This window comes from Canis lupus, chromosome 5, assembly GCF_003254725.2.
Source record: "Canis lupus dingo isolate Sandy chromosome 5, ASM325472v2, whole genome shotgun sequence".
NCBI lineage: Eukaryota > Metazoa > Chordata > Mammalia > Carnivora > Canidae > Canis > Canis lupus.
Window position 1 is genome coordinate 60455893 of NC_064247.1, and position 26748 is coordinate 60482640.

The 26748-nt window shown below is 59.8% G+C and overlaps 1 protein-coding gene across 4 annotated transcripts; it reads right to left on the bottom strand.

Moving 5' to 3' along the window:
* Nucleotides 1–16: 16 nt before the first annotated feature.
* PLEKHG5 (pleckstrin homology and RhoGEF domain containing G5) lies at nucleotides 17–26748 on the bottom strand. Of its 4 annotated transcripts, XM_035716042.2 has the most exons (22): nucleotides 26671–26748; nucleotides 25767–25843; nucleotides 10132–10261; nucleotides 9103–9205; nucleotides 8690–8747; nucleotides 8225–8316; nucleotides 7657–7793; nucleotides 7215–7360; nucleotides 6536–6730; nucleotides 6269–6457; nucleotides 5891–5986; nucleotides 5238–5288; nucleotides 5002–5151; nucleotides 4581–4691; nucleotides 4329–4478; nucleotides 4111–4248; nucleotides 3828–3947; nucleotides 2469–2601; nucleotides 2264–2379; nucleotides 1971–2176; nucleotides 783–1559; nucleotides 17–507 (listed from the first exon to the last, which is right to left on the bottom strand). In XM_035716042.2, the coding sequence occupies exons 1-22, from the start codon at nucleotides 26672–26674 to the stop codon at nucleotides 498–500; spliced, it is 3189 nt and encodes a 1062-aa protein (XP_035571935.2). In that variant the 5' UTR covers nucleotides 26675–26748; the 3' UTR covers nucleotides 17–497. The 4 variants fall into 4 exon arrangements, with proteins under 4 accessions (XP_035571935.2, XP_048966505.1, XP_048966504.1 ...); XM_049110548.1 differs by lacking the exons at nucleotides 25767–25843; nucleotides 26671–26748 and adding an exon at nucleotides 20376–20523; XM_049110547.1 differs by lacking the exons at nucleotides 25767–25843; nucleotides 26671–26748 and adding an exon at nucleotides 16132–16266 and having other exon boundaries at nucleotides 7215–7282.

A 26748-nucleotide genomic window follows, 5' to 3' on the forward strand; every position in this document is an offset into this window, starting at 1 on the left:
AAAGGACTCCTTCCAATAGTATATACAAGTCTTTATAAAAGAATCAAAAGCTCAATAAATATGCAATTTTACACAGAGCCTAACCCAAGCCTGGGGTGGCCAGTGGGACTGGGAGGGAGGGAAGGCCAGGGGAACAAACATCCCATCCAGGACCGGATGAGGGTGGAGGTGGGAAGGACCACCCCGGAGCCCAGCCCAGAGGAGCTGGTGACTTCAAGAAGCGGGGGACCCTGTGGGGTGGGGAGTTGGGAGGGGGTGTACAGGTTAGTGAATGTGGCCTTTTGGAGGATCCTGAGGAACTACTGCAGCCTGGGCCAGGAGCTCTGCTGTACGCTCCTCCACTTCCATCCAGTCTGGCAAAGTGCAAATCAGGGTTCCTGCCCGGCACTCTGGCTCCCACAGGCACAAGCAGCAGCTGGAGCCAGGACCGGGATGCCCCAGGAGGCATGCTGTCTGCCATCTCTTGGTCAGTGGCAACCTTGGGGGCCTCCCTCTGCTCAGACCTCCCTGCAAAGGAGAGGAAGGGAGAGACAGTTCTTCTTTGGCTGAGGCCATGAAGAAGGGCTCTGGCCACCCTCTCTGCCCCACTGGAATCCTTAGGCCCCCTCCCCACTGCCCACTGTAGACACTGTCATTCAGCCTCTGGAGCAGCCTCCCATCCCCATCCTTATCCCCAAATGCCATCTGCTCCCAGCCACAAGAGTGGCCCTACCCATTCCTGAGGCTCTGTGCCCCCAGTGTCAGCACATTCGGCTGCCAGCCCTCTAGCCCAGGCCACTCACGAGGCAGTGAGCGTGGAGTTAAGCAGCAGGGTGGTCCTGATTCGGTACAGCTGGGCTAGTGTCAGCTTCCGGTGCTGGGCAGAGATCCCCGGAGGCGGCTCGGGCTGGACCCTGGGCGAGGCCCCCAAGGGCAGGTCTCTGCTCCTCCTGGTGGGTCTTTCGGGCTCCCCAGCCAGGCAGCTGGTTCTGCCCTCCAGCTCTGATGGCTCGGGGCCACTGCTAGGGCTTGGTGTCCCCTGGCGAACCCAGCTGGGCCCAGGTTCCCGAGAAGAACCCTGAGTCCTTGTGCCACGGCCTGCCACAGCCAAGCAGAGTTCTGAAAGGCTACGGCTGGGGGCTGGGGGCGCTCCACTGGTGGTGGCCCCTGACAGCAGCTGGAGGAGGCTGGCCTCAGATTTGGACTTGAGCAGGTGGGGCAGACGGGGCAGCAGCTGAACAGGGCTGCGGCGGCGGAGGCGGGGGGAGGATAGGGGTGAAGGGGCTTGTGGTAGTTCTGGGGGCCGTGGCAATGGCTCCGCGACAGGGGCTGGGGCCATGAAGTCTTGCAGGGAGGTAGGGGAGAGGGTGCCATAGGCGGAGTCCATGGAACAGGAGCGGCCATCCACTGGGCCCAGGGGCAGCAGCTCGCTGATGGGTGTCACAGAGGAGGCAGTGGTGCTGAGAGAGGTCTCATCTGACTGGGAGCCGAAGGGGCCGCCCTCGAACTCAGGAGAGGACAGTGTCTCCCCTGGCTCCACCACAACCATGGCCAGGGTCTCTGTGGAGCCATCTGAGGCGCTGTGGAGCGAGGAGAGACAGTCAGTCCAGCCACCTAAATGGCCTGGTGCACCCCACTCCACCCTCCCAGAGCTGGAGGCTCAGCAGTGGCAAGCATGTGGTCCACCAGCCCAACCACCCAATTCCTGTGCCCGCGACCCAGAGGCCAGGAATGGTTTCTGGCACCACCACAGTACTCCTTCCAGCTGGATACAGTTTAAGAATCCTCAGTTCAGCTCCACCCAGCTAGCCCTGGGGGATCAGAGCAGGCACTCAGGCTGAAAATCTTTTGCCTTCCCCTCCCCCACACGAAGCCAATCAGAGGAAGGGGTGGTGGCTGGCCCTGCCAACTGTCCGTGGCCTTGCGGTCAGGAGTGCTGGGCAGGAGCACATGCTCTGCTCTGGCTGCTGGGTGGGCTCAGGCGCGCATACCAGTGCTGGGAGTTGAGACTGTTGCTGCTCTTGCGCAGAATGGTGGGGGAGCTGGCGGCAGAAGTGCTACTCCCCCCGCCTTCCTCCTCTTCCTCATCCTCATCCTCTTCATCCTCCTCCTCCTGCTCATCGTCCTCCTCCTCCAGGCTCTGCAGGGGCTGCTGGCTGCCTGGGTGCTCCTGGACACGCAGCTGCTGCAGCTGGTTCTGCAGGTGGGGGAGGGGAGTTGTGAGCAGCAGCCCCTACCGGGACACCCTGCCAACCCACCTGCCAGCCCGCCACTCAGCTCTCACCTGCGCGTTGTAAATGGCCTCCACCCAGCCTCGGCACAAAGCCTGGCCGCTGGCCTGGAACGTGTAGGCACCCACAGCACTGTGGAACTCGTTCAGGTAGATGAGGAGAAAGGAGCCTAGTGAGAAGGGGCCCGCATCAGTATGAGCTAGGACCACAGCCCCTGCCGGCACAGCCCCTGGCCAGAAGCAGCGCCAGGCTCCTCACCAGGGTCTCGAAGCTCTCGGCACACAATCTTGTCCACCAGCAGTGGTGGCCGGATGACCTTGGTCCTCTCAGCCTTCTTCACTGCCTTGGTCACCAAAAGTAGGTCCGTAAAGAGGAAGCAGTATACGTCCATCTGGGGGGTGGCAAGGGGAGAGGCAAGGCCAGGGATCAGGGCCAGGGTCCTAGGACTCAGCCAGTCTGCTATGACACCATCTCCTGGACTGGTCCCTGCACAAGCCCTTCCTTACTGCACTCTGGTGATGTTGTAGGGGCACTCAGATTTTACTAAACACCTTCCTTGTTCCTTGCCTCCTCTGGACCTGAGAATAAAATTAAAATGAAGAGAGGGGCGCCTGGGTGGCTCAGTGAAGCATCTACCTTGGGCTCAGGTCCTGATCCCAGGGTCCTGGGATTAAGTCCTGGAGTCTGAGTCAGGCTTCCTACTCAGTGGGGAGTCTGCCTCTCTCTCTGTCTCTCCCCCTGCTTGTGCTCTCTCTCTCTCTCAAGTAAATAAAATCTTTAAAAAAATTAAAACAAAGAGTAAGATGGTATTTCTTCACGGACCTATGTATTTGTAATTTGTTTCAACAAAAAGTTTACATTAAAGAGAAAAATGGAATTTATAATTTGTGGTTTTAAAATCACGATTTGGGGATCCCTGGGTGGCTCAGCAGTTTAGCACCTGCCTTTGGCCCAGGGTGTGATCCTGGAGACCCAAGATCGAATCCCACATCAGGCTCCCTGCATGGAGCCTGCTTCTCCCTCTGCCTATGTCTCTCTCATGAATAAATCTTTAATAAAAAAAATAAAAAATAAATAAAACCACGATTTGGGGGAGCTTGGGTGGCTGGCTCAGTCAGTTAAGTGTCCAGCTCTTGGTTTCACCTCAGGTCATGATCTCAGGGTCCTGAGACTGAGCTCTGTGCTCACTGGAAAGTCTGCTTCTCTCCCTCTTCCTCTGCTCCCCTCCATGCTTGCATGCACTCTCTTTCAAATAAATAAATAAATCTTTAAAACCACAATCTGTAGGCTCTGGGTTATACACCTAGGATTAACAGCTCACGAACAAGGCTCTGGGCTTTTCCTGACCTGTTCTTGGAAGGCACCCCCTCCCTCCCACCAGGAACTCATATGGCACCAGCAAGTGGGCAAGCCCAGCACCCCACCCACTATGCCCTTGCTGCCATATCTGTAAAGAGTAAATTGCAGGCAGATCAACAGCTGTCACATAACCAAAGTCATTCCTTCTTGAATTACCAGCCAACTGACGGGGCAGTTGAGAACCCCTCACTAGGGCCCAGAAAGTCTCCAGGAAAGGGTGGGGAAGGGGCCCTGGGTGTGGGTGGCCCCTAGAGTCACCTTGCTGTCCTTCCCCTCCTTCATCCTCAGGCTCCCCTCCAGCAGCAGCTGTCGTGTCTCCTCAGGGGAGGCGCCAGGGATGGGTGCTGTGAGGTCTAGATGCAGAAACTCCTTCAGGAGCTGGCGATGGGGGCAGGGCGGGGGAGGTGCAGAGAGATCAGGGTCTGACTCCCCTTCCCCGCTAGGCATCCTCAAAGGAGATCCCAGCACTGGCCCGGGTGCCGGCTTGGCCCTTCCTCCATCCCCGCAGGGCCGGGGGTCCCCGCGCCTGACGGCCTCCCACCTTGTCCACCTCATCGTTGCTGCCTTCCACCACCTCGTAGGCGTCGATGCGGCTCACCACCGCCGCCAGCCGCTGCCGCTCCTGCCGCTGCCGCATGCACGCGTTCACGTGGTGGATGAAGCGCTCCACCGAGTCGATCTGGGGGGCGGGGGCGGGGGCATCAGGACCCGGGTCCGGAGGGGCCGCGAGCCAGGGACCCCGCCTGCCGCCCCGGTTACCATGGTGACGACGGCCTCCTTGGCGCGCGGCTCGTCGGTCTTCCTCAGCACCGACTTGAGCAGCAGCGGGTACTTGGTGAGGCGCTGGTGGGGCTTGGCCAGCATGTCGCTCAGCTTCAGCCGCTGGCACTGCTGGTGCTTCTCGGCCCACTGAGGCGGGGAGGCGCGGGCTCAGGACAGGCCCCGCCCCGGGCCCCGGGCCCCGGGCCGCCGCCCTCGCACCTGCCGCCCCGCAGCCCCGCCCGCCCTCACCGTGACGTAGGCCCGGAAGAGCTCGTTGTCGCGCAGCAGGCCGCGCATGTACTCCATGCAGCCCTCCTCCTCCATGCAGTATCGGATGTAGGGCCTGAAGAGGGAGCCGAACTGGCCCGGGGCAGAACGGGCGCGGTTGCCGCGCGCTCTCCGCCGCGGAGCCTGCGCCCGGAGCCCCACCGGCCCTCTGCACGCTCGCGCCGACCCCGGAGGGTAGCACGTGCGCCACCCCTGGGGCCAAGCCGAACGTCCGCGAAAGGGACCGCCCCCCGCCAGGTAGGAGGGGCAGACCGACTCGGAATCCCTTGCCTGCGACCTCGAGGTCACGAGGGACCACCGGCGCGGGGAGGCTGGGCGATGGGCAGATGGGATGGCAGCCCCCAGCCCTGCCGCAGTGTCCCCGCCGGTGCCCGGGCCGTACCATCTTGAAGCCTCTGAGGAAGTCCCCGGGCTGCAGCAGCGCCCGCGTGCGCCGCGCCTTCTCCAGCACCGGCGCCATCGTGCCGGCCCACAGTCCGCGGTGCAGCCGCGCCAGCTCCGGGATGTTGCTGAACAGACGCTCCGCCTCCACCTGAGCGGGGCGGGAGGTGCGCTCGGCCCCGCCCCGCCCCGCCGTCCCTACCCTCCCATCAGCACCCTGTCGGGGCCTCCCCTCACCTCGCACAGCAGCCCCGACTCTTGCAGGTTCAGGAGGCAGCAGAGGAACAGCTGTGGGTGCAGGGAGCGCGGCGTCGGGGGGCGTCCCAGTCCCGACGCCCCACCCAGACTCAGGCTCCCCTCTACCCCTTCCTCCTCCCAGGAAGCCCTGAAGCTGCCTGGGACCAGGACGATTCACCCCTTCAGAAGAGGCCCAGCCTCCATGGCCCACCTGGGGGTCAGCCTGCCCCATCCCCACCCGGAGGGAAAGCTCTGGGAGACGGGCTTTGCAGTCACACCTGGAAGTCCCTCCTCCACCAGGGAAGCGTGTACACACAGACAGAAACACACACACACACACACACACACCACGTTCAGAGTGCGGGCTGCTGGGCAGCTGGCACACAGCAGGTGTTCAGAAAGTTACTGAATGAATATGACTGAAAGAATGAGCCTAGTGTTCAGGCAGCCACCTGGGCACATTTACCCAAAATCCCCTCCAGGTGCCTGGCCTGTGGGAATCCCCTCTTCCTTTTCCCTGGGGCACCGCGCTTCTCCCTTTCCTTCCCCTGCTCCTTCTGCAAAGCCCCAAACTCTGCTCGAGGGCACCCAGGAGGAGGCTACAGGGGGCAGGAAGAGGGGTGGCTCTGGGCCAGGTGCCATTCCACACTCACGTTGGTGATCACCCTCAGTTTCTTAATGTAGGAGACCTCTGTATGCAGGAGCTCCCACACCGCCTCCTGCTGGTGGCACTGCCTCCTGGTCAGCTTCTGCAGGAAGGGCAGGGGGTGGACCAAGAGTTCCAGAGTGAGTCCGGGTGACCATAGAGGGGGTAAGCACAGAGGTCCCCCAAATTCTGGGCCCTCCTCTGCCACTAAAACAGCCAAGTGGCACACTGCATACTCCTTGCCTCAGTTTCCCCACAGTGAGTTAATGATGACAGCAGCCTGGCACCGCTGTCCCACACACAGAATATCCTGCCACTGTGCATGAAGTGGGTGGGTCCCCCTTTCCTTGATGGGGAGGGTGGAGAGGGTTCTGGTGGTACCAACCTCATGCCCATCAATGAGCTCCCGCCAGCTGTCCTCCAGCCACAGGCAGGCGTCGTCCTCCTCTTCCTCCTCATCCCCCTCTTCCTCCCATGAGTCATGGTCAAAGCGCAGCCTCCGGGGCAGCCTGGGAAGCCCAAAGAGGCCGTAGGTGTGCAGTTTGGCCTCCAGCTGCTCCATCTTGTCTACCTCCTGGAAGAAGACCCATGGCCAGGGTCAGGGCACAGGACCGGCCAGCTACCCTGCCCCAGGGCCCACAAGACCACATACCCGGCCAAAGGTGCTCGTGCTGGGGCCCGAGCTGAAGAAGCCACTGAAACGACTGGCTGCCCGATTCTTCCAGCTATCACTGCCACCGCTGCTGCCACTGGGCAGAGAGCAGCTGGAAGGTGTGGAGGCCTCCTGGCCAGGGATGCTCGTCTCCCCCAGGAACTCCGACATGTTCTTGCGGCGGCGGCCAGGGGCCTGGCCAGGGAGGATGGTCAAGGCCAGGCTCATGCTGGCTCCCACAGCCCCACCCCATGCTGGGTTTCCTAGACTTCAGGCAAAGCCTGAGATGTGGGAGGCTCTCTGCACCCCTACCATGGGATGCCACCTCTTCTGAGATCTGTACATGATCTGGGGGCTGGAAGGTCCAGGCACAGATGGACTGCCCCCACCCAGCCAGCCCCAACCACCACACAGTCACACACGTACTTAGATGCACTTATAAGCATGACTCCAAATGGATCCACCACACACACACAGTCACTCACACACTCACTCACACACTCCTTGGGCACTAGAAGACTCTCAAACACAAGACCCATCATCTTGGGGCCCCCTGTCCTCAGACCCAGCCCTATCTGCCAGAAGAGGAAACCAAAGCCCAAGAGGGGGTTGAGGGGCCCAGGGGCCCCTCTAAGCTACCCCCCTGCCCCGCACTCCCAGTCCTGACACAGTGCCTCACCAGGATGTCCAAGCTCTCCCGGCGGCTCTGGGGGTCCACACGTTCCAAGGAGGGGGTCCCAGCCCTGGCTGGCCGCAGGATTGGCAGACTCAGGGACTTGGAGTCCTTCACTCCCTGCTCCACCTTTCCCTCATCCCCTGGCTTGGCTGGTGCAGCATCGTGGTGGGGGGTGGGGAGGGGGCAAGGAGTGGTCCTCAGCACCCAGCTCCACTGGAGAAGGGCACCACAGACCTCTCTCCTGAGGATCCAAACCAAAGCCTAGCTGCCCTCCCCCGGGGCTCCACCACCCCAGCACCTATTGCCAGGACCCAGCAGAGACACCTGTATAGTAATGAGCCTGCTCAGGGCCATGGCCAATGGGAATCTGTGCCTGGGTAGCACAGCCATCTCTGGGAGGTCCAGCCAGAGCCCAGCCACCCTGCCTGCCAGGTTAAATGCTCACCTTTGACCCGCAGGTAGTGTCCCCCGAACCGGTAGGCCTCAAAGGTGAGGGACAGGGGTGTGTTGGACTGGTCCAGGTAGATATCCACTTTGCCCAGTGCAATGCCCTTCCTTTCAAACACTGGCAGCAGCACCTCCCTGCCCCCAGATGGGAGGTGTATGTGATAGGGGACAGTCATATGAACCCCACCCCATGCACAGCCCCAGCTCCAGCCCACCTTACCAATGGGAAAGGGAGACACCCACAGGATCATACACAGGTACAAAGACAGGTGTGCGTGCACACACACAGCTGCTAATAGAGGCTCACACTCCTACATGTGTCTACATACACGCCAACACGCCCATGCTCTCACATTTTTGTGTCTGTACACCAAGGTAGACATGTCCCAGTCCATATCCAGGAACAAGGCCATGCATTACATGTGTTGGAATACATAGGTGAGTCTGCCCGTAGGTGGGAGACCTTCTCACTCACAGGCCACCACATAGACATACACAGTATGCCGGCAAGAAGCCACATCTACCCCCAGCCTCATTCCCCCTGCCTTGGCCCCACCAAGCCCTACCCCAGAGACTTCTTCTTCATGGCCGGTACAATCTCTGTCTCAATGTCCACGTTCAGGTCAAATTTCAAGGTGAAGCACTCCTTGCTTGGGTCCTGAAAGGGCATGGGTCTCTTAGCTTCTGTACCCCTTGTCTCTGACTCCCCCCCACCTACCAGGGTCCAGGATGGAAACCCCAGCATGGGAATGAATGCAGGGATCTCCCTAGCCTGCCTCTGTCCCAAGAAGGTCCCCTGTATCCCTCCTGCCCAAGGGAGGAATTCCTGTAGCATCTCCCACCTGGCTAAGGTGGGCAGTACTGGGCTGCAGGACATGGTGGCCAGGGGTAGGGGAGACCCACTCGCTCCAGGCCCCACCCCTGGTCCTGGAGTTCAGAGCAGACAGGTCTAGCCTTGGGGATGGAAAGAAAAGGCCCCAGGAAGGGCAGGGGCTGTCAGGAGCCCCCCTGACAGCCTGGGGACTCCTTACATCTGTGTGTCTCCTCCTTGCCTTCTTGGAGAGTTTCAGGCCTGTGCTCTTCCGGTCCCTGCAGGACAGAGGGCAGAGGTTAGAGGCACAGGGAGGCCCTCAGCAGGGAGGGATGTCAATGGGCCCTAGCTGGCTGCCCACTCCCTGCTCACCCCCGCTGACCAGGTAAGGCAGCTGTGCTCAGGTAGGCCAGGGCCCACAAGGGGTCTGTGTGCCCTCTGGTGGCCAACACAGGAATCACACCCAGTGGTACTTAGGTGGAGTCTGATCCCACCAGGCTGGGCGCTGGCCCAAGGCTGGGCAGCCTCCTCCAGGAATCAGGGGATCACAGGGGCAGGGAGGGGTCTCCAGTCAGGTCTTCAGAAGCCTCTGGTCCTGGATCTCAGATCAGACGGTCTGCTTTGCCCGCCTACCCTTTGCCATCCATAGAGCTTTCCTCTTCCTCCTCCAAATCCACTGCAGGGCTGGTTCGTGGGGGGCATGACCGAGTAGACACATTCCGGGCCAGGATAGAGCCTTTGGAGTAAAGTAGAAGGAAAGATCCTGTCTACTCCCTCCCTGGCGCCCCTGCCCCAAAAGAGCTGGGACCCTTTGGGTCTGTGAGGAAAGTGGGCCAGTCACTGCTTAGCATCTGTCCATCCCTAGACTCAAAAAGACACAAGCACCCTGGGATGCCCCCCCCCCCCCCCCGGTGATGCCCCGCCCACAATACAAATCCATCTGTGGCCTCAGTTGACCCTTCTATAAAATAGGGATAAGGAAACCCTGCCTCTGGGATTGTTGTAAGAGGTGACTGGTCCATGGCTCTCTCTCTCTCTCAGGCCTCCTCTCCCCCAGCACTGTGACCACACCCCAAGTCCCGTGGGACCTTGGCAGAGGAGGAGAGTCCTTTTGTCCCTCTGACCAGCTAAAAAAAGAGACAAAGGTTTGGCATTTCTGGCCAGACTCGGATGCCTGTGAATCAGCCCAGCACCGCCAGCTGGCAGTGGGCCTGGGCCAGGTCCCCAATCAGCAGGAGGGGTTTCTTGTTCCCTGCTACAAGTTCCTTGGGACCTGCCCACCCCTACCCCCCTCCCCGCCCCGTCTCAGCTCGCTGGCAGCCTGGCTGGAGGATTGGCCCAGCAGTTGCCTGCCCTAAGGACAAGAAGAAAGGGGTCTTTTCCATGTTGGCCCCAGGCAAGAGGCAGCTATGGGAGATGCAGACCCAGACCCTGGTAGAGACAGGCCTGCTCTACAGATAGGGCACAGTTCCCCACCTTGTTCTCTTATTTAAAAAACTTGTAGCACAAAAGGGGCCACCAGGTACTTGGGTTTCATTATTTATAGTCAGCTCTTGTCCTTCTGATGGCCCTGTCACAGCTTGGACAGTCACACTGAGCTCCTAGGCAGGGGGTTTGGAGCTGCTTTGGGAACTTCGGGCTGGGGTTCCTACCCAGGCTCACCTTGTGGGGGCAGGTCAAAGCGGACGTGCCCATCATAATGCATGGCACTGTGGAACTTGCTGTCACAGGCTTCACAGAGGTTGAGGGGTCCCCGGCGGTGTAGCTGCTGGCAGTCAGCGTGGTGGCATACCTGGTGGGGAAGCAGGGTGAGGTGGGTTGGGCTGGGCCCCGCAAGGCCTCAGGCAGGCACATGTGTGGCCCAGACCATGGCAGTGCACAGGTGAGGTTCCTGGTTCCTCCGGAGGCTGCTCTTCATTTCCCGACCATCCACTCCCCACAGGTGCCTCATGTTCATGAATTCACTGTGGACATTTCCTAAGCCCTGCTATGTGTCCGCTCTGAGGGATCTGCAGAGCAAAGCAGATCCCTGCCTTCAAAGAACAAAGCATGGAGGGGATATTTCCAGTAAGGAACCACAAGGCAGTTGCTACCAGCGCCTCTTCCTGGGGTGCAGAAAGGGCACCCCAAAATGCTCAGGGCTGCCATTTGGTTCAGCCAGCTCAGTGTTGGAACCAGCAAGCCCTTCCTCTCTACACACCCCCAGGCCCTCTGCCCTAACTTCTGTGACCTATCTGGCCCCTGAATAGCCAACCTTGCATGCAATGAATGGGGTTTTGGGGGAGTTAGGGAAAGGCCCTGGCATCTGGGTTTTAAGGCAGCGCCCCAGCCCCAGCATTTACCATATTTACTGTATCACCCTACATTCTCCCCCAACCCTGTGGATGACTGTCATGCCTTCTCTGCTCCCTGGCTCGCCTCTAACTCACCTCTTCCACTTTCCTTGCTGTTCCCCAACACATCCACTCACCTGCCCTGCACTGGCAGGGAGAGTGGGCTTTCTTCTGGTCCAGTCAGACTGTCCTCCCAGTATGGAGCGGCTCAGGGCTCGCCCTCCCCCACATCATCAGGCTCCCTGTCCTTTGGCTCACACTTCTCCACCTCCAGCTTCCTCTCTTCCTTTCTCCCATTCCCTTTCAGCGAAACCCCATGAAACAGGTCTCCATCTCAATCAGTTCCACGTTTCACCCCCCAGTATGCATTAGTGTATTTTCCCTGGCTTCCCACTTTTAAATATTTCAGACCTACAGAAAGTTGTAAGGAGAGTTGTAAGGTCTCCTTACATCCACACACCCTTCTAACTTCCCCAGGCGTGAACATTTTGTCACGCTGGCTTCTCTCTCATTTCCCCCTGCCTGGTGCAGAAGAATATGGGAAATCTCCTATGAAGCCCCAGTACCACTGTCACACCCAGGAAACTAAGTATTGATGTATGATAGTCTTTTTTTTTTCCTAGATTTTTATTTATTCATGAGAGACAGAGAGAGAGAAAGAGAGAGAGAGAGAGAGGCAAAGACACAGGCAGAGGGAGAGGGAGAAGCAGACTCCATGCAGGGAGTCCGACGTGGGACTCGATCCCAGGTCTCCAGGATCACGCCCTGGGCTGAGGGCAGGCGCTAAACCACTGAGCCACCCAGGCGTCCCAACATATGATCCGTCTATAGTCTACGTGTGTGTTTGCTGCCCGACTGTCTAAACCACGGCCTTAATAGACTTTTTTTTCTCATACGGGAGCCAGTTCAAGATTCACACATGCATTCGGTTTTGTCTGTTTACTCCCTTAAGGATGAGTTCTCTGCACGTTTTTGGTTTTTTCTTTCATGACATCAACATTTTGGAAGCATTCAAGCCCGCGGTCTGGCAGAAAGTCCCTCCACAGTGATCTTTCTGGAGGTTGTTGGGTGGTTTCAGGCTGAGCATCTGGGCAGGGACATGAGAGAGTGGACAGCGCCCTCCTCAGTGGCCCACTTGGGGACTCCCTGTACCGTGTAAGGGTCCTTTTTCTCTTGTGATGAATAAGTAGCTGGGGGCAGGGAAGGGGATACTTCGAGATAGCCTGATCCCCAGCAATCTCACACTCCAGGGTGTTCACATCCACTGGTGATGCCTGCCTAAATCGAATAGGACTACCACAGTTGCAACCGAAGATTTTCTACTTTAGAAAATCTGCCCCTGTCTCTCAGACCCTCTGCCATCAAGTTCTCCCTTCCCATCACCCCAATTGCCTCTTCTTGGGCCCCCAGAACTGCTGTGTTTCTAAGTCCAACCACAGGACCCAGCACTTGACACAGGTGGTCTCTTTCACACCTCGTCCTCTGTGGTCCCCGGAACCCCACACTCTGCTGCTGCCTCCTGCAGCCCTCAGTCCTCCTTGCCCACTTCCTGCTTGTCTCCCTACCTGCGGCCCCTGCTCACATCGACCTCCATCTATCCTCTGCTGACTCAGCTCATCATGTGATTGGAAACACTGACTATGCGTGGAGGGCTCTCAGAGGTAAATTTGCAGTGAGGTCCTAACCCAGGACACCAGACTGACCTTCTCAATGCCCGCCCCCCATTAGATGCTAACGAGAGCACCTCAAACCGCACACGTCGGCACCTGAGCTGCTGAGCTGCCCACGCGGGTTCCTGCACTTCAATCAATGGCCACACCTTGCAGTTGTGTGGGGGCATGGGCTGAACGGTGTCGTCCCCCCGTAAAAGACAGGTCAAATCCTAACCCCCAGGACCTTAGAATGTGACGTTTTTTGGAAACAGGGTCATTGCAGATGTACTTCATTAAGATAAGGTCATAGTGGAGTCTGTAGTGGGGTAGCATGCGGAGCATTCCTATGACCCGGGTCCTTAAAAGGACAGGAGACACAGAGACAGGGACACATGTGAAAGTGAAGCCACTACTACATTGCGTGGGTCTCCATATGGGAGAGAATAAAGTTCTGTCATTCCAAAGCCACCCACCAGCAAGTGTTCACTGTTACAGCAGCCCTGGGGAAATGGATACGTTAGACCAAAATCCTTGGGGTCACCTTTGATCTGTTACAGCCCCACCCAGTCTGAAAATGCTGGTGGCTCTCCCTTCAATATCTGTGGCTTCAACCAGGCCATGCTCATTAGCCCACTGCTGCCTCCTGGCCTCCGTGGTGGTCACCTCTCAGTGCAGTCACAACAATGACCTCATAACTGGCCTCGCTGTTTCCATCCTTGCCCTGCAGTCTGCTCTCTGTGAGCAGCCAGGGTGGCCCCTGCTCAGTGAAGAGTCTCATCCTTCTCCTCCAAACCCTCCACGGCCTCCCGTCTCCCTCCGGTAAAAGCCAGAGTCCCATTTGGTGACGGTGGGGGGCCTCCTGTCCTGCCCTGCCATCCAGGTGCACTCCGCTCCACCAGCCGACCCCATGTCCCCAAAATGTTGCTTCTGACATGCGCAACTCCAAACCCTGGCATCTGCTGCTCCCTCGGCCTGGAATGCTCTTCCCCAGACACTGGAATGACAGACCTCTACTGTGAAGTCACTGCCCCTTCACACTCCCTGTCCCCTCAGCACCCTGTCTGCCATGGAGCAGCCTGCCTGTTTCACTTTGCTGCCTCCACACCTCGCCAGCCCTGTGGGGACAGTGACGTTAGGCTATTGCCCCATCACCAGTCCTAGCCACTCAGTGAACACTTGTTTAATTTATTAATGAGGGTAATGAAGGGTCACTGGAGAGTTTTGGGCTGGGGAGAGAGCCTGATCAGAGATTTTCAAGGTGACAGACAGGGTGAGGACAGACAGCCTAGACACAGCAGAGAAAGTAGTCACAGGAGGAAGGAGAAGGCGGTGATCACCCATTGTGTGCTTGGGGCTGCACTGAGGGCCCCTTGCCCCAGGAGGTAGGAATTCCAATCATCCCTATTTTATGGAAGGGGAGAGTGAGACTCAGGGAGTAATTTGTTGGAAGTCACACAACCAGTGAGGCCAGGACTTGAACACAGTGTTACATAGCTCAGGCTTCTAGATTTCCAGCACATTCCTGAGTAGCTGCTGAGAAAGAAGAGAGGAGCTGGGGAGGCTAGCCTCAGGGCAGCCTGGAGAAAGGAGGGTGGGTACAGAGACGAGAGAAGCAATTATAGTTTGATGCTCACTGTTTGGGCTCCTGTGTCCCCTCAGTCTTCCATCAGAGAGAAAAACAACCAAAAACCCCTCAAAAACATGGGCACAGAATGACAGCTGGCACGGGGAAGACTGAGAAGACTGAGAAGACCCCCTGCTCCAGGGGGTCTGACTTTGTAGGGCTGGGCCCTGGGCGGGTGGCTATGGATATTATGGCCCAGATTCCCAACAGCAGGCTGGGCACCAGGTGCTCCCCACTTCCACACCCTTCTCAAATGGTCTTCAAGTATGTTGTTCTTGGAGCTTTGGGCAGGGGAGAGGGACACCCTTCAACCAGAGCAGCTGTTTCTATCTTCACTTAATCTGCTCCTAACTAGAGTGAAAATCGCTATCCTCTACCACTGTGACATCCCCAGGGCACTGCTGACAGAAGTAGCATTGGCTTTGCAGGTTCTGGAACCCCACCCCACTCCAAGCTGTAAGCATCTCCTCTTGACTAATTCACTAATCTCTTGACTAGATTCACTAATCTGGGGAAGGCACCCACCCCACTTCAGCCCCTCTTTCCCAGGAGCCCCACAGTCTGCCAGCTAGGCAGCCACCCTCCACCCCTGCAGCCAGCCTGGCAGTCAGCCTGGCACAAGTGCCCCTTCTCACCCCTTCCAGGCCTTTTGTGATTCCTCGACGGTTTCATTTTGCTGGTGCCAGGTTTGGCACAGAGTGATAGGGTTGCAAACCTTCAGGTCACCCAGGCCCTAGTCTCATGGGGGGGTGGGGGGGGAGTGTGACATGACAGGACCCTCCAGCCCAAGTCCCTGGCTCTCTGCCACAATCCTGCTTTTATTATTTATTTTTTTAAGATTGTATTTATTCATAAGAGACACAGAGAGAGAGGCAGAGACACAGGCAGAGGGAGAAGCAGGCTCCATGCAGGGAGCCCGACATGGGACTAAATCCCGGGACTCCAGGATCATGCCCTGGGCCAAAGGCCGGTGCTCAACCACTGAGCCACCCAGGTTCCCCTTCAATCCTGCCTTTAAACCAATCTAATACACAGACAACAGATCTTACACAAAGATTTACTCCTGATAGCAGATTCAGCATGCAACAAATATTTATTGAGCACCTACTATGTGCCCGCCCTCTGAAGGCACTGGTCTCCCTTGAGACACTCAGGATGCTTCATTTCCCAGCACTGTTGTGGGCTCTGGTGAATACCACCACAGCTCCTCCTTTTACGGCTAATATAATATTGTTACTCCTACTCCTACTGCTGCTAATGATAATGGTGGGAGCCAGTGCCCAGCCTGTGGCTGACCTCCTCTGGGCACCCCCCAGGCTCAGGGACAGCAGGGGCATGTGAGGGTCAGGCCCAGGATCTGAACCAAGTAGATGTTTCTTCACTTAAGTCAACAGGTCTGGTTGATAATGAACTTCCCAGAACCACAACCCGGACTGGGAGGCTCAGCCTGGGGTGGGCACAGCCTCCTGGCCCCCCCATACCTCCCTCCCCAGACTGCAGAGCTCCACAGCTCCCTAGAGCAGGGCAGTCCCTTCCCAAAGCCAGACTCTTGGACCTTCTCAGGCCAAAGAGCCTACTCTCCACCCTCCTGTTGCCGACCACTGCCACCCTGGGCCAGTGGGGTCGAGGCAGCAGGGTCCAGGGGGAAAGTCCCTGGGACTCAACCTAAAGAGCTGAGAGCCCACGGGATGGAATCACCCGGCACCTCCAAAGGCAGCGAGCGGACCCCACCTTTACAAATCACAGGGGGCGCCCCTTAGGGAGCACGGTCAAGGCTGCCCCCCACGGGGACGGGGCACCAGAGTCGGACCTCCGCTCGCACTAGGGCGGGGGCCGGAGGCTGGAGCAGCGGGCTGTGGGCAGGGCCTGCGCGGAGGAAGGAAAGGGAGAGGGGGCCCCAGCGCAGCGCCCGGGACCCGCAGGTGTGTCCGGAGTAGCCCAGACACAAAAGGCCGAGGGCTGGAGGCCCCGCCGCCGCCCGGCCCCTCGGTCGCCGAGTGGGGACACACCTCGCCGCGGGCAGTCGCGCCCCCCCGCCGCCCGCGCCCGGTACCTGGCCTTCCCCGTCGCGGGCGCGACCCCCCGGCCGGCAGGGCAGCCCGGGGCCCGGCCTGGAGGCCGCTCGGCGCCCGGAGACGCCGGGGCCCGTCCCCATGGCGGCCGGAGGAAGCGGCGGTCTGCGCCGCCCGCCGGACAAAGCGCGGGGCTCCGCTTCCTGCCATTGTGCGGCCGCGCCCGCCCCCGGCCGAGCGCGCCGGGACCCCGGGGCCCCCGCCCGCCCCCCCGCCCGCCCGCGGCGCCCCCGGCCCCGCCCCCGAGGCGCCCCGCCCCGCCCCGCCCCGCCCCGACTGCGCCCCGGGACCCCCGCCGAGCCCCGCCGGCGCCGGGCGCTGCCCTGCCCCCCACCCCGCCCCCGCGCCAACCTCCCCCTTCAGTCCCGAGACCCCCCCTCCCTCCATCAGGGGAGCTCCCTGACGCCGGCAGAAGAGGGGGGCCCAAGACGGGCACATCCCACCCGGGTCATCGTCTTGGCCCAGGGACACCTGTCTCTGCTCTGACCTCCGGGTGCCCGAACCACCCCTCCAGCGCCCACAGGGCCTTCTGAGTCGCGGGAGCGTCGGGGCACAGTCCTGGAGCCGGGGGCCCTGCTCCCACTGCCCAGGCCGGCGGTGCAGGCCGGGGAGCGGAGGGCGCTGGGTGACGACGGGTGGAGGCTGCAGGCACATAGGTGCAAAGGGCAGAGAGGGTCGTTCTTTGGGATCCCCCCGGAGCTGGGTGTGAAAGAGCGTCAGGAAAACCCCACGTCCAACTCGGCTTTCCCCCAGATCCCGAGGTCTCTGCTGTTCCAAGCGGGGGTCCCTTCCGCCTGCCCCACCGCCAGGGGGCGCTCATCGAAGCCCCAGAGAGCAGGATTGGGGAGTGGCGGTGGGGTCCCCGCTGCAGGTTGTCACAGAGCTTTCCCACTCCTTCCCAAAACATAGGGGCGGGTGCTGCTATCCCGATTCATTGCTGGGAGACAAAGTGATAAGCCACTGGCAGGACTGAAACCCAGACTTCTGACTCTGCTGTTCTGACCTCCTTGGTACCCCATCTCAGTAACTATGGGGCTGGGGGGGGGGGGCATGATATCATCAGCCCACCTATCCCTCCTCCTTCTGGTGCGGTGGGGAAGGAAGGTGAGGTCTCTGAAGACAGCTCTGAGGAGGCAGTAAGCAGTAGTACACCCCAGACCACAGGCTTCAAGGGCCACCTCCACTCCCAAAGCCTGAGCCATCCACTGTCTACACCACAGACAGATCTTTTGAAAACTAAAACCAATCATGTCACTCCCCACTTAAAATCCTCCAGTTACTTAGAATAAGATCCCACATGCCTGGCTCCTACCTCCCCTCCTGGTGGTGTCCAAGCCTGCACCTCTACATTCTCTGACTGGAGCACCATGTGCCCCTGATCTCGCAACGGGGGGCACTGGGCCCCCACGTCAATGCCACCTGGTCGACAAAACCTTTACCTCCCCTCAAAATAAGTGGCCCCTTACATCTCTCATTCTCAATCCTCTTACATTGAATTACTTCCTCCTAAGCATTTAAGACGACCTGAAATTATTTTACTTCTTTGTTCACTTCTTGAGTATCACACTTCCCGCTGGAATACCCTCTCCAGAGGCCAGGGGCCTTGGCTGGCTGGCCCCCACTGTGCCGCCCTCCACACTGAGAACAGGTCTGGCACACAGCAGGTGCTCAGTGAAAACCAGATAAGAAGGGACAGATGAAGGCAGAGGAAGGGTCTTCATGGCAGAGATTGCCAGTGGGGGCAGGGAAGGTCTCAGCCTGCTGTCAATGGTCAGCAAAGCCCTCCCAGCTGTCTGACCACAGGCCCTCTTCTGCCTCCTAGCATCCATGACCTTGGGCCTGCTGGCCTGCTCAGGGCAGCTGCTACCACAGATCTCTGTCCTTGCTGCCCTACAGGCTGACAGCTGAGCACACCCATGTGCCAGGCCTGGGCCAGGGATTTTGGGCAGCAAATCCTGTTCCCTCTCTCAAAGACCCTAAGCAGGAGATACCATTACCATCTCTACTTACCAGATGAAGAAGCTGAGGCTTGGGTAAGTTAAGCGGCTTGCCCCAAAGTTAGCAGCTGGCAAGTGGGGAGATGGATGTCTGGGCTTTGGACCAGTACCCTCATGCCTCAGGGAGGGCTAGGAGGGCATGAAGACCAGCTAAGTGATGCTCTGACAGCAGAGCCTTGAGGTTCACCCCACTGGGGACAGGGCAGATCCCAAAGCCAGTTTAGGGTGATCCTATTGGCCTGGGGTTACCAGGTCACATCAAGCGGAAACCATGGGGGCTGGGCCAGGCAGGTCACTGGAGGTCACCTGAGTGTCCAGGCCCTGGCCATCCTCATATCATGCTGCTGCTTGCTTCCTCCAGCCAAGGCAGAGGGCTGCTCTTTAGAGGACCATGGCCCTAATGCCTCAGGGCCAGAAGTGCAGGGTCAAGGACATTACAGAGCTGGCGGAAGAAAGGAGCCTCTGGCCCTTGCACCAGGAGAGAGAGAAGGCCCCAGCAGTCTCCTGGGTCCCCACCTCCTCTATGAGAGGGAGCTGAAATAGCCCATGCACAGGACAAAAAGGTCTCGGCCCTTGGCTCCCTGGGGAGGGGGCCCAGCCCCAGCTTCAGGCTCATGAGTCAGGACTGGCTTGTTGAAACTGATACCCAGAAACCAGATGCTGGGGCTGATGAATAATGGAGTCTCCAAGGCAGGAGCCCCCCTGCCATCCCTCCCCACTATCTCCTCAACCCTAGAAAAGCAGAGGACTGTGGGCCATCAGGCCCCATAACAGATTGGGGACCTGGCCTGGTCTTTGGTGGGACAGAGGAACTCCCCGCTCAGGAGGAGAGACCATAGGTCTGGGTCCAGGCCCATGTCCTGCTCACAGCTGACCAGCCTGAAGCACCCCCTAGCTAGACAGACATGACTGCCTAGGAGCTCCCCATCCAGGCTGAGCTCCCCTGGGAGCCTACTGGCCCCAAGGCCCCATCTGGCACCTTTGAAATCCAGGGGCGGAGGCTGCATGTTTGAGCAGGTTGGCCAGGGTGGGGCCAGCTCTGCCAGGCTGCTCTCCTAGCTCCAAACAGCCTACCCAGCCCCTCCCTTCCTGGAGGCCTGGGCCTCACCCCCTTGGATTCTGGGGCCCACCTGGAGGTGGAGCCTGACTTAAGGCCCTGCCCTGTTCTGGGCAGATGACAGGGGTATAGGGAACCTCTCTGCAGGCAAGGCTAACTACACAGGCCCCAGAAGTCAGCCAGGCCTCTACAACCCCAGGGAGCAGTCCAGCTGGGACCCAATGCTAAGAAGAGAGGTAGAGGCTGTGGCCCGTGAACCTCACCGCCTGCCCAGTCCCTGCACGAATGTGCCAGACTCTGGAGTCCAAGATCCCAGCACTGAGGCTCGCCATCTCTGACAACTCTCTGACCAGCATAGTATAGAAGGCTCCTTGGGAGGGGAGGAGGGAGGAGGCACCTGCCCCGGCAACAGAAGACCTGCTTCTGGGGCCCACCTATCCCCACCCTTACCCATCTGTGCTAAGAGGGCACTGGCCAGTTCTCTGGACTATTTTACCTAGGGATGGCCTCTGGGCCCTAATATGTGCCTGGACCTGGCCTAGGGCAAGAGAACAGTAAAATTCTCCTAGAGTCCGGCAAATCTGGGGAAGGTTTCTTTAGAATTTGTAGGACCCGAGGCCCCTTGGGCCTCCGTTTCCGCGTCTTTGATCAAGGCAAGCTAGGGCTTCTCCAGGTTCCTGGGTCCTCTCCCTCTCCCCTCCCCCACACGGGTCCGGGCCGGCCCAGACCGCCCGAGGCTCAGACTCGCGCGCCCCCTGCCGGCCTCGGGACGACTTTCCGCCTGGGACCAACTCTCGGACGCCGAGCTCGGGCAGGGTCGCCGGAGCCTACCCGCCGCCGCCGCCACCACCGCCACCACCCCGCGCCAAGGCCCCGCAGGATCTTCTCGCCCAGCCAAGAATCCTCACACTGGGGCTGGGTCCCTAGAGGCTCCTCACGGCCCTAGAGCCGGGCCAACCCCACCCTAGTCACCCGGGCTGGGGGCGGGAGCTTGAGCCTATTCCACCCTCGAATAAATGGAGTCAGGGCCAGTGGGGCCCATCGATTCCCACCGCAGCCCTGGAACTGCCTGGGACCCTCTACTCCCGGTTCTGTCCACTAACTCGGGGGCAGTCTCGGAGCGCGTCCCGATCCCAGCCCCGTCTCGTCCCAGCTTCCCCGCGAGACTCACCTTAGGGACAGGGGTCTCCTCCCCTGGGGCTGGGGCTCCGGCGACGGCTGCCAAAGCCCCGGGGGCCGCGCAGAGCCGTGGGGAGCACCGGAGCCGCGGGCCGGGCTCCGTCGGCGCAGCGCCGGCGCGGGGCGCGGGACGTAGGGGAATTACGGTAGACCCGCGCGGGCGCTACCACCTGGGCGGGCCGGGACGTACCAAGCGAGCGCCCGGCTGGGAGCCCGGGGAGGCCCCGCGCCCGACCCGCTGCCGCCCGCAGGAAGCGGGGCGGGGCGGGGCGGCGCTGGGGGTGGGGGATCTAGGGCCCGGGATGCGGGCCGGGGGCAGGGACTGGCGCTGCCCCCGAGGGCGCTGGCCCTTTGCAGTTGTTCGGAAAGTTCGAAGTTCCTAGGCTTTAAGCTGGGCTTGAAGACGGGAGCTCGCCCGTCCCCGGCGAGGGGGCGAGGGCCGCGGCAGGAAGCTGCCTTAGCCCTTAGCCGGGGAGAGGAGCCCCGGGAGGGGTGGGGGTCCGGGCGGAGGGACCCGCGGGCTGAGCCCGCCGGGGAATCGCCCCAAGCCAGGCTCGCTCCCGCAGGATTCTGAACTGTGCCTGAGAAATGCGCCGCCTCTGGGCCCCCTCTTCTCCCCCTAGCCCATTCCATCCCTGGTGCTCCCCGGTTCTCTCTCCTGGTTGCCCAACTTCAGAGTAACTCTGCCGTAGGCACAGGGGGCTGGAGGTGTGGGGTGTATGTGTGTGTGGGCGTGCGCGGGTACACAGGAGGAGTCAGACAACCTGCGCTCAGCACACCTCTCCCCTTCCCTGAATATCACAGCTGGGTGAGGTGGGTGCAGGGGGAATGGCCCCTAGGGCCTGGGGCAGATCTGGGGCTAAGGCCCATCTGCATTTTTCCAAATCTAGAACCCCCTCCCTCATGGCCCTCAGGCGGCCTGGGGCCTCCAGGCTGCGGGTTCTCCCTCCTAGCAGGCACTGCCCTCTTTGGCAGCACTGACCTCCCTGGGGCTGGGTCCACTCCAGGACGGCTCATCTTGCCCATATCCCATATAGTTGATCCTCTGTCCCTGCCTCTTGGGCCAGACACCCCATGCCATCACCTGCTCCCCCCAGAATTACCTAGCCAAAGCCCAGGAGTTCCACTTGCACTGCTTCTCTGGTCCTACCACTTCCTCCAGCTGCAGACTGGACTGCCACCTGTCTACAGCTGACCAGCATCTAAAAATCACCTCCAGGAATCCCCAGAATTGGGCCATTCTCAAGGACACCCTGGCCTCCCACCTCTCACCCCCAAAGCCTTGCCCAGGAGAATAGGTGACTCCCTCTCCTATTATTCACTACATCCTGCCCATTCTTTCCCCACAAGGACCTCAGATCCGCCCCTTCCTTTGCCCTGTGTCCACTGGTCTTCATCTGGCCACCCCTCCCCTAGACACACCTCCCCCTGACTCATCCCTGCCACCTCACAGTCTACTGTTAAGCTGGAAGGGAACTCTGCTCCCTCTGCTTGAATACCACTAGAAATAGCTAGCTTACAAACACCACACATCCGAATGACAATAAAAAACTTTACCTAAAAAAAAAAAAAGGAACGGGGTGCCCAACCTGTACACTGAGGAGCAACTCCAGCTGTTGGAAACTCACCCTCCTGCCAGGGCCCTTGGAGCCAAGCAGAAAAATTCACCTCCCTTTCCTCCTGAGAGGTCCTTAGAAATGGGAGGCTCTAGGGGCACCTGGATGGCTCAGTTGGTTAAGGGTTAAGGGTCTGCCTTTGGCTCAGGTTATGATCCCAGAGTCCCCACATTGGGCTCCCTGCTCAGCAGGGAGTCTGCTTCTCCCTCTCCCTCTGCCCCTCACCCGGCTCATGCTCTCCCCTCCCCCGCTCTCAAATAAATAAATTTAAAAAGATAAAAAGAAATGGAAGCTCAGAGGACACAGATGTGGTGTAAGTCCTGGCCTTGCCTTGGCAAGTCATTTACCTCCCTGCTTCTCAGGGTCCTATCACTAAGATGGAGACAAGAGGTAGTCCCTGACGCATAGGGTGGGTGTGAGGACAAGAAGAGGTCCCTGTGGGGAGGCATGGATGAGTAGTGGCCGCTAGAATCATGACCTTTGAGGAGATGCCCCAAGGGTCCCATCTTCAGGATAAATACCCCTGAGTCTTCAGTTCCTCTCAAATATGATGTTCAAGTGCCCCCTGGGATAGTGTCAGCCCTCCTCCATGTCCCCTTGTGACCTGGAGTGCCTTGACTTTGACCAGAGCACCTAGCTCAGGGGGGCCTAGCAAGGAGCTGGGGAGTCCAGCCACCCTCTGTCTGGGTTCATCTGCAGGAGGGCTGGACACCCACTGCATCATCACCTGGCCCTCCACAAGAGGAGGGACAAACACTTCCTTCATCTCCCTCCCTCCCAAGACTCCAAGCTCCACCTGCCCTGGGAACAGGACAGTGGTGCCATAAACATTAGCCATGCTGCCTGGGGTCGGCTGGGGTCTGGGATGGAATCTGGGGAGGTCTCGGGGCGGGGGGAGGAGGGCACACCCAAAGTCGATGGGTTTCTCTCCCCCTCCATGGTAGATGGACAGCCAGCATTATCTGGAACACCTACATCTTGCCATACTCCATGCTAACCCCTTCACGTCTGAGCCCTGTTTTAATCCTTCCTACCACTAGAGAAGCCTCAGTTTGCAGAGGAAGAAACCAAGGTCAGGGAGGTGTAGTGATCTGCCCAGAGTGGCACAGCTGGAAAGGACTGAGCTTTGACCCTGGAGTTCATAGGTATGGGCTACCCTACACATCTCCATCCTGAGGAGGGGCAGGGATACAACTTCTCCCCTGTGGTCTCCAAAGCCCTGACCTCAGGCATTCTCTGCCCAGCTCTGCCTCCCCCTCCTCATTTCCCACCTAGCTCCTTCCTTGGAACCCCAGCAGGCCTCCTGCTCACTGAGCATCCTCATTCCCCTGGAAGGAACTCCAGGGCAGGAGGCAGGGGTGGCAACCGCTGCTTCATCAGAAGCCCCAGCACCCATGAGACACTAAAACAAAGCCTGGGGACCGGTTTGGCTTCTCCCCTCCTCCCAGGGGAGCTGGGATATCTGCTCCAGGAGGCCTTGGGCCTACAACAGGGCCTGGCACAGCAGATGCTGAAAGCTGATTCGGTGAACGAATGAATGACGTCATCTCCTTAAAAAAGCTAGTCATATCCTGCTAGCCTTCTGAGCAGGGCTAGGGAGGAGCGAGAATGAGGCTCTTGATCCCTCTCCAGATCCAGCTCTGCCAGCCATGCTGTGCAAAGTGGGCAAGCTCTCTTCTCTTTGAGCACCATTTTCATCACATCATGTGAGAATAAGGCTTTTCTCCTGAGGTCCTCCTGGGTTCAGTGAGACAAGGGCAAGGGCCTAATACCCCACCTGGTGTACAAGCCTGTCCGGTCAGTGGTGGGGATTACCACCACCAAGGACATTCTTTGCTCCTCTTTCTCACCAAAGTGGGATGTCACTCGCCTCCTCTCCTCTCTCTCTGTTCCAGCCAGCTCAATCCCTTGGCAAGATGAGCCTCCTGCCCTTACTTCCTTCCCTGCACATGTGCCTGTGGCAGTTCCTCTTTCCTGGACCAGCCCTGCCTTCTGCTCTGCCTCTCATACTCCTGCCTCCACCAGTGGTTACCTTCACCAGTCCTCCCTCACTGGTCCCCCAGCCTCTGCTCATTCGAGCATCCTCATCCCCAAAGTGAGTCTGTGCCATTTGTTCTACCATGGGTCCCCCTGGTGCCAGGACTTGGACTCTCCCCCTGCAGGCTGGGTGACCCCCTGGCCAATGTCAGTCACACTGAGTTCTGGGCAGGCCAGGGGCTGGGCTGGAGCTAGCACCTGGAAGCTGTGGAAGGCCCACACTCTCTGAGACCAGCCCTCCACTCACAGGCCTCACCTCTGCACACTCCCACCCTCGCCCCTGCCTGTGGCAGCTTGGGGCCTGCCCCAGGAGCAACTGCCTACAGGAGGGACCCTCGGGCTTTGCAGGTCACCGGCAGGATGTATGCTGGGGGGGAGCTGAAACCAGTTTGTTGCCTGGAGCTCCCATCTGGGAGTGAGGCAACCAGCCAACACCAGAGCCCCAGTGCCAGGCACCATCCGTGCCAGTAGGTTGTGTCTGACATCATAGCCGCCCCCTTACCCGGTGACCACGGCAACTGAAAGCCTCCCCCTCCTGTCCCCGCCCGCAGAACAGTCCTCCATGTTCCTTCTAACCTGGTCTTCCTGTACAGAATGTAGGAGCGTGTGTCTGGACGGAGGGGGTGGGAGGGGGAGCTAGGGGGTGGGAGGGTGGCATTTTACATTTTCGGCAGCTGGCAGAGCTGAGCTACATGGTGGTTAGGAACACAGGCTCTGCCATTATGCTGGGCTCTGGGTTCAAATCCTATCTCTACCACATCCCAGCGATGTGTCCTTGGGTGAGCCACTCGCTCCCTGAGCCTGTTTCTTCATATATAAATGAGAATAATGGCAGGACACATCTCAGAAGGCCAGAAGGAGGAGACAGCGAGTCCTCAGCTCCATGCCTGACACAGTAAGTGCTGGCAGTTTTTACCATGATCACTCAAATGCATGCTGGAAGGGGCCACGCTTGGGTTCAAGCCCTGGCTTGGTCTCTCACGAGCTGTGGGGCCTCGGCCAAGTCACAGGACCTCTCTGAACCTTGGTATCTTCATCTGGAAAATGGGGCACCCAGGCCTTCCCAGCAGAGCTCCCTCAAGTAGCACATAAAGCAGAGAAAGAGCACGTGGTACAAAGCCTGGCACATTACGGGCAGAATCGCCCAGCGATGATATTTCTTATTCTCCCTCTCATTCCATCCTGCTCATGGCTCCCAGGCCCTGGCACTTAAGTACCAGTTTATCCTTTCTTCCCTTTGTTATTCCATGACACAGTCACTCTCACCAGCTCCCTAAGTGTCCCCAACCCATGCCCAAGCCTGAAGAGTGGCCCAGTGCTGCAGGAAAGGTGCCAGCTGGGCACTGGAACAAAACCTTCAGGCGGATTGGGGGTGGGGTGGGTCCTTTCTCTTCCTAGGTCTCAGTTTCCTCATCTGTGGCATGGGGCCATGGCTCCTATAACCTCAGGGCAGCTGCAAGGACTGCAGTGCAGGAAAGGGCTTTGGGGCACCCAAGTTCTCCCTGCTCTTGCAGAAAACTCCTCCATTTTGCTGTTTCTGAGCCAAGGGCAGCCCCTCTGCCTCCTAAACCAGCCACCCAGTGCCCTATCCACCCTTGAACCCAGATGACACCATGGCTGGGCCAGCTGCACCCTTGCCAGGGCCCTGTGGGTATCCGTGCCTGGATCCAGCAAGAGTTAGAGCCCTGGCCCCTCTGCTCCCAGCAACCCAGGCCCTCCAGCCTCCCTACCTTGGCTGCCCGCCCCCTGTCCATGCAGCCTGGGTTCTGACAGTGCAGTCCTTTTTCCTCCGCCAGGCTCTGGTCGTCTGCAGAGGAGAAAAGCAGAGGGTTATCAGCCGGGTGGGGCCCAGAGAGGCTGCGCCCCAGGTCGGGGCACCCAGGGGGCCCTAGGGCCCCAGTGGCCTCCAGACGAGAGGATGGGTGGAGCTGTCTCCTCAATCCTCCCTTCAAAGGAGGTCAGTGTCCCTTTTTCTTTTAAATGCCAACTTATCTGCACGGGAATCTGTTTGCAGAGTCCTTTTCTTGTTGCGGTTCCCCAGGGAAATTATCCAGATTCCACGGGGAGAAAACGTCTTTGGAAATAAGCTGCCGGCTCCCTCTGTCCCACTAGCGGGGGGGCGGGGGTAGTTCAGTGACCTTGCAGGGCTCCAGACTTCCTGGGGGGTCCCCGCAGGGCTGCCGGGTCCACGATCCCGCCTTACCCCTGCCCTCCAGCTCCCGGCCTCTGAGGATGGACTCCTCCTCAGAGGCCCCGGGTGGTGTCCCCTTGCCCCGCGGTCCATCTCTGACCCAGGATTCGGCCCTCTCTTCCTAGGGGCGGGGTCGCAGCGGCGGAGGGGGCAGGGAAGGGGCAGAGAGGCTGGCTGCTGCAGCCGGCGTGCAGGGCCCGGGGAGGGGGTGCTGCTGATGCGGGCCCCAACACCGGGGCAGAGTCTGGGCCCCCCGCGCCCTGATCTCGAGGCCGGCGTCCACCTCCCAGCTCGAAGGGGTCTGCCTCGGGGCCCCCCGCGGCTCCCCCCGCCCCGCCCGCCGGCGCGCGGCGCCCCGGGCCCGCGCCCCTCCTCGAGCCGGCGCAGAGGCAGCCCGACCGGCAGGCCTGCACGGCGGGGCCGACCCGGGGCCCCGCACTCACCCATGGAGGAGGCGCCGAGCGGCCGGGGACGCGGGCGGGGCGGGGGGCGCCGCGGGGCGACCGGCGGGGCGGGCGGCG

Bases quoted from the DNA above. Each gene is read 5' to 3' on its own strand.
- PLEKHG5 (XM_049110546.1), bottom strand. From the start codon at position 16,233: ATGGGGACGGGCCCCGGCGTCTCCGGGCGCCGAGCGGCCTCCAGGCCG. The intron at 5,987-6,268 runs GTTGGTACCACC...CCCTTCCTGCAG, and splicing joins AGCTCATTGATGGGCATGAG to AAGCTGACCAGGAGGCAGTG. The intron at 4,692-5,001 runs GTACGGCCCGGG...GCCCCGGGCCAG, and splicing joins TCCTCAGAGGCTTCAAGATG to TTCGGCTCCCTCTTCAGGCC.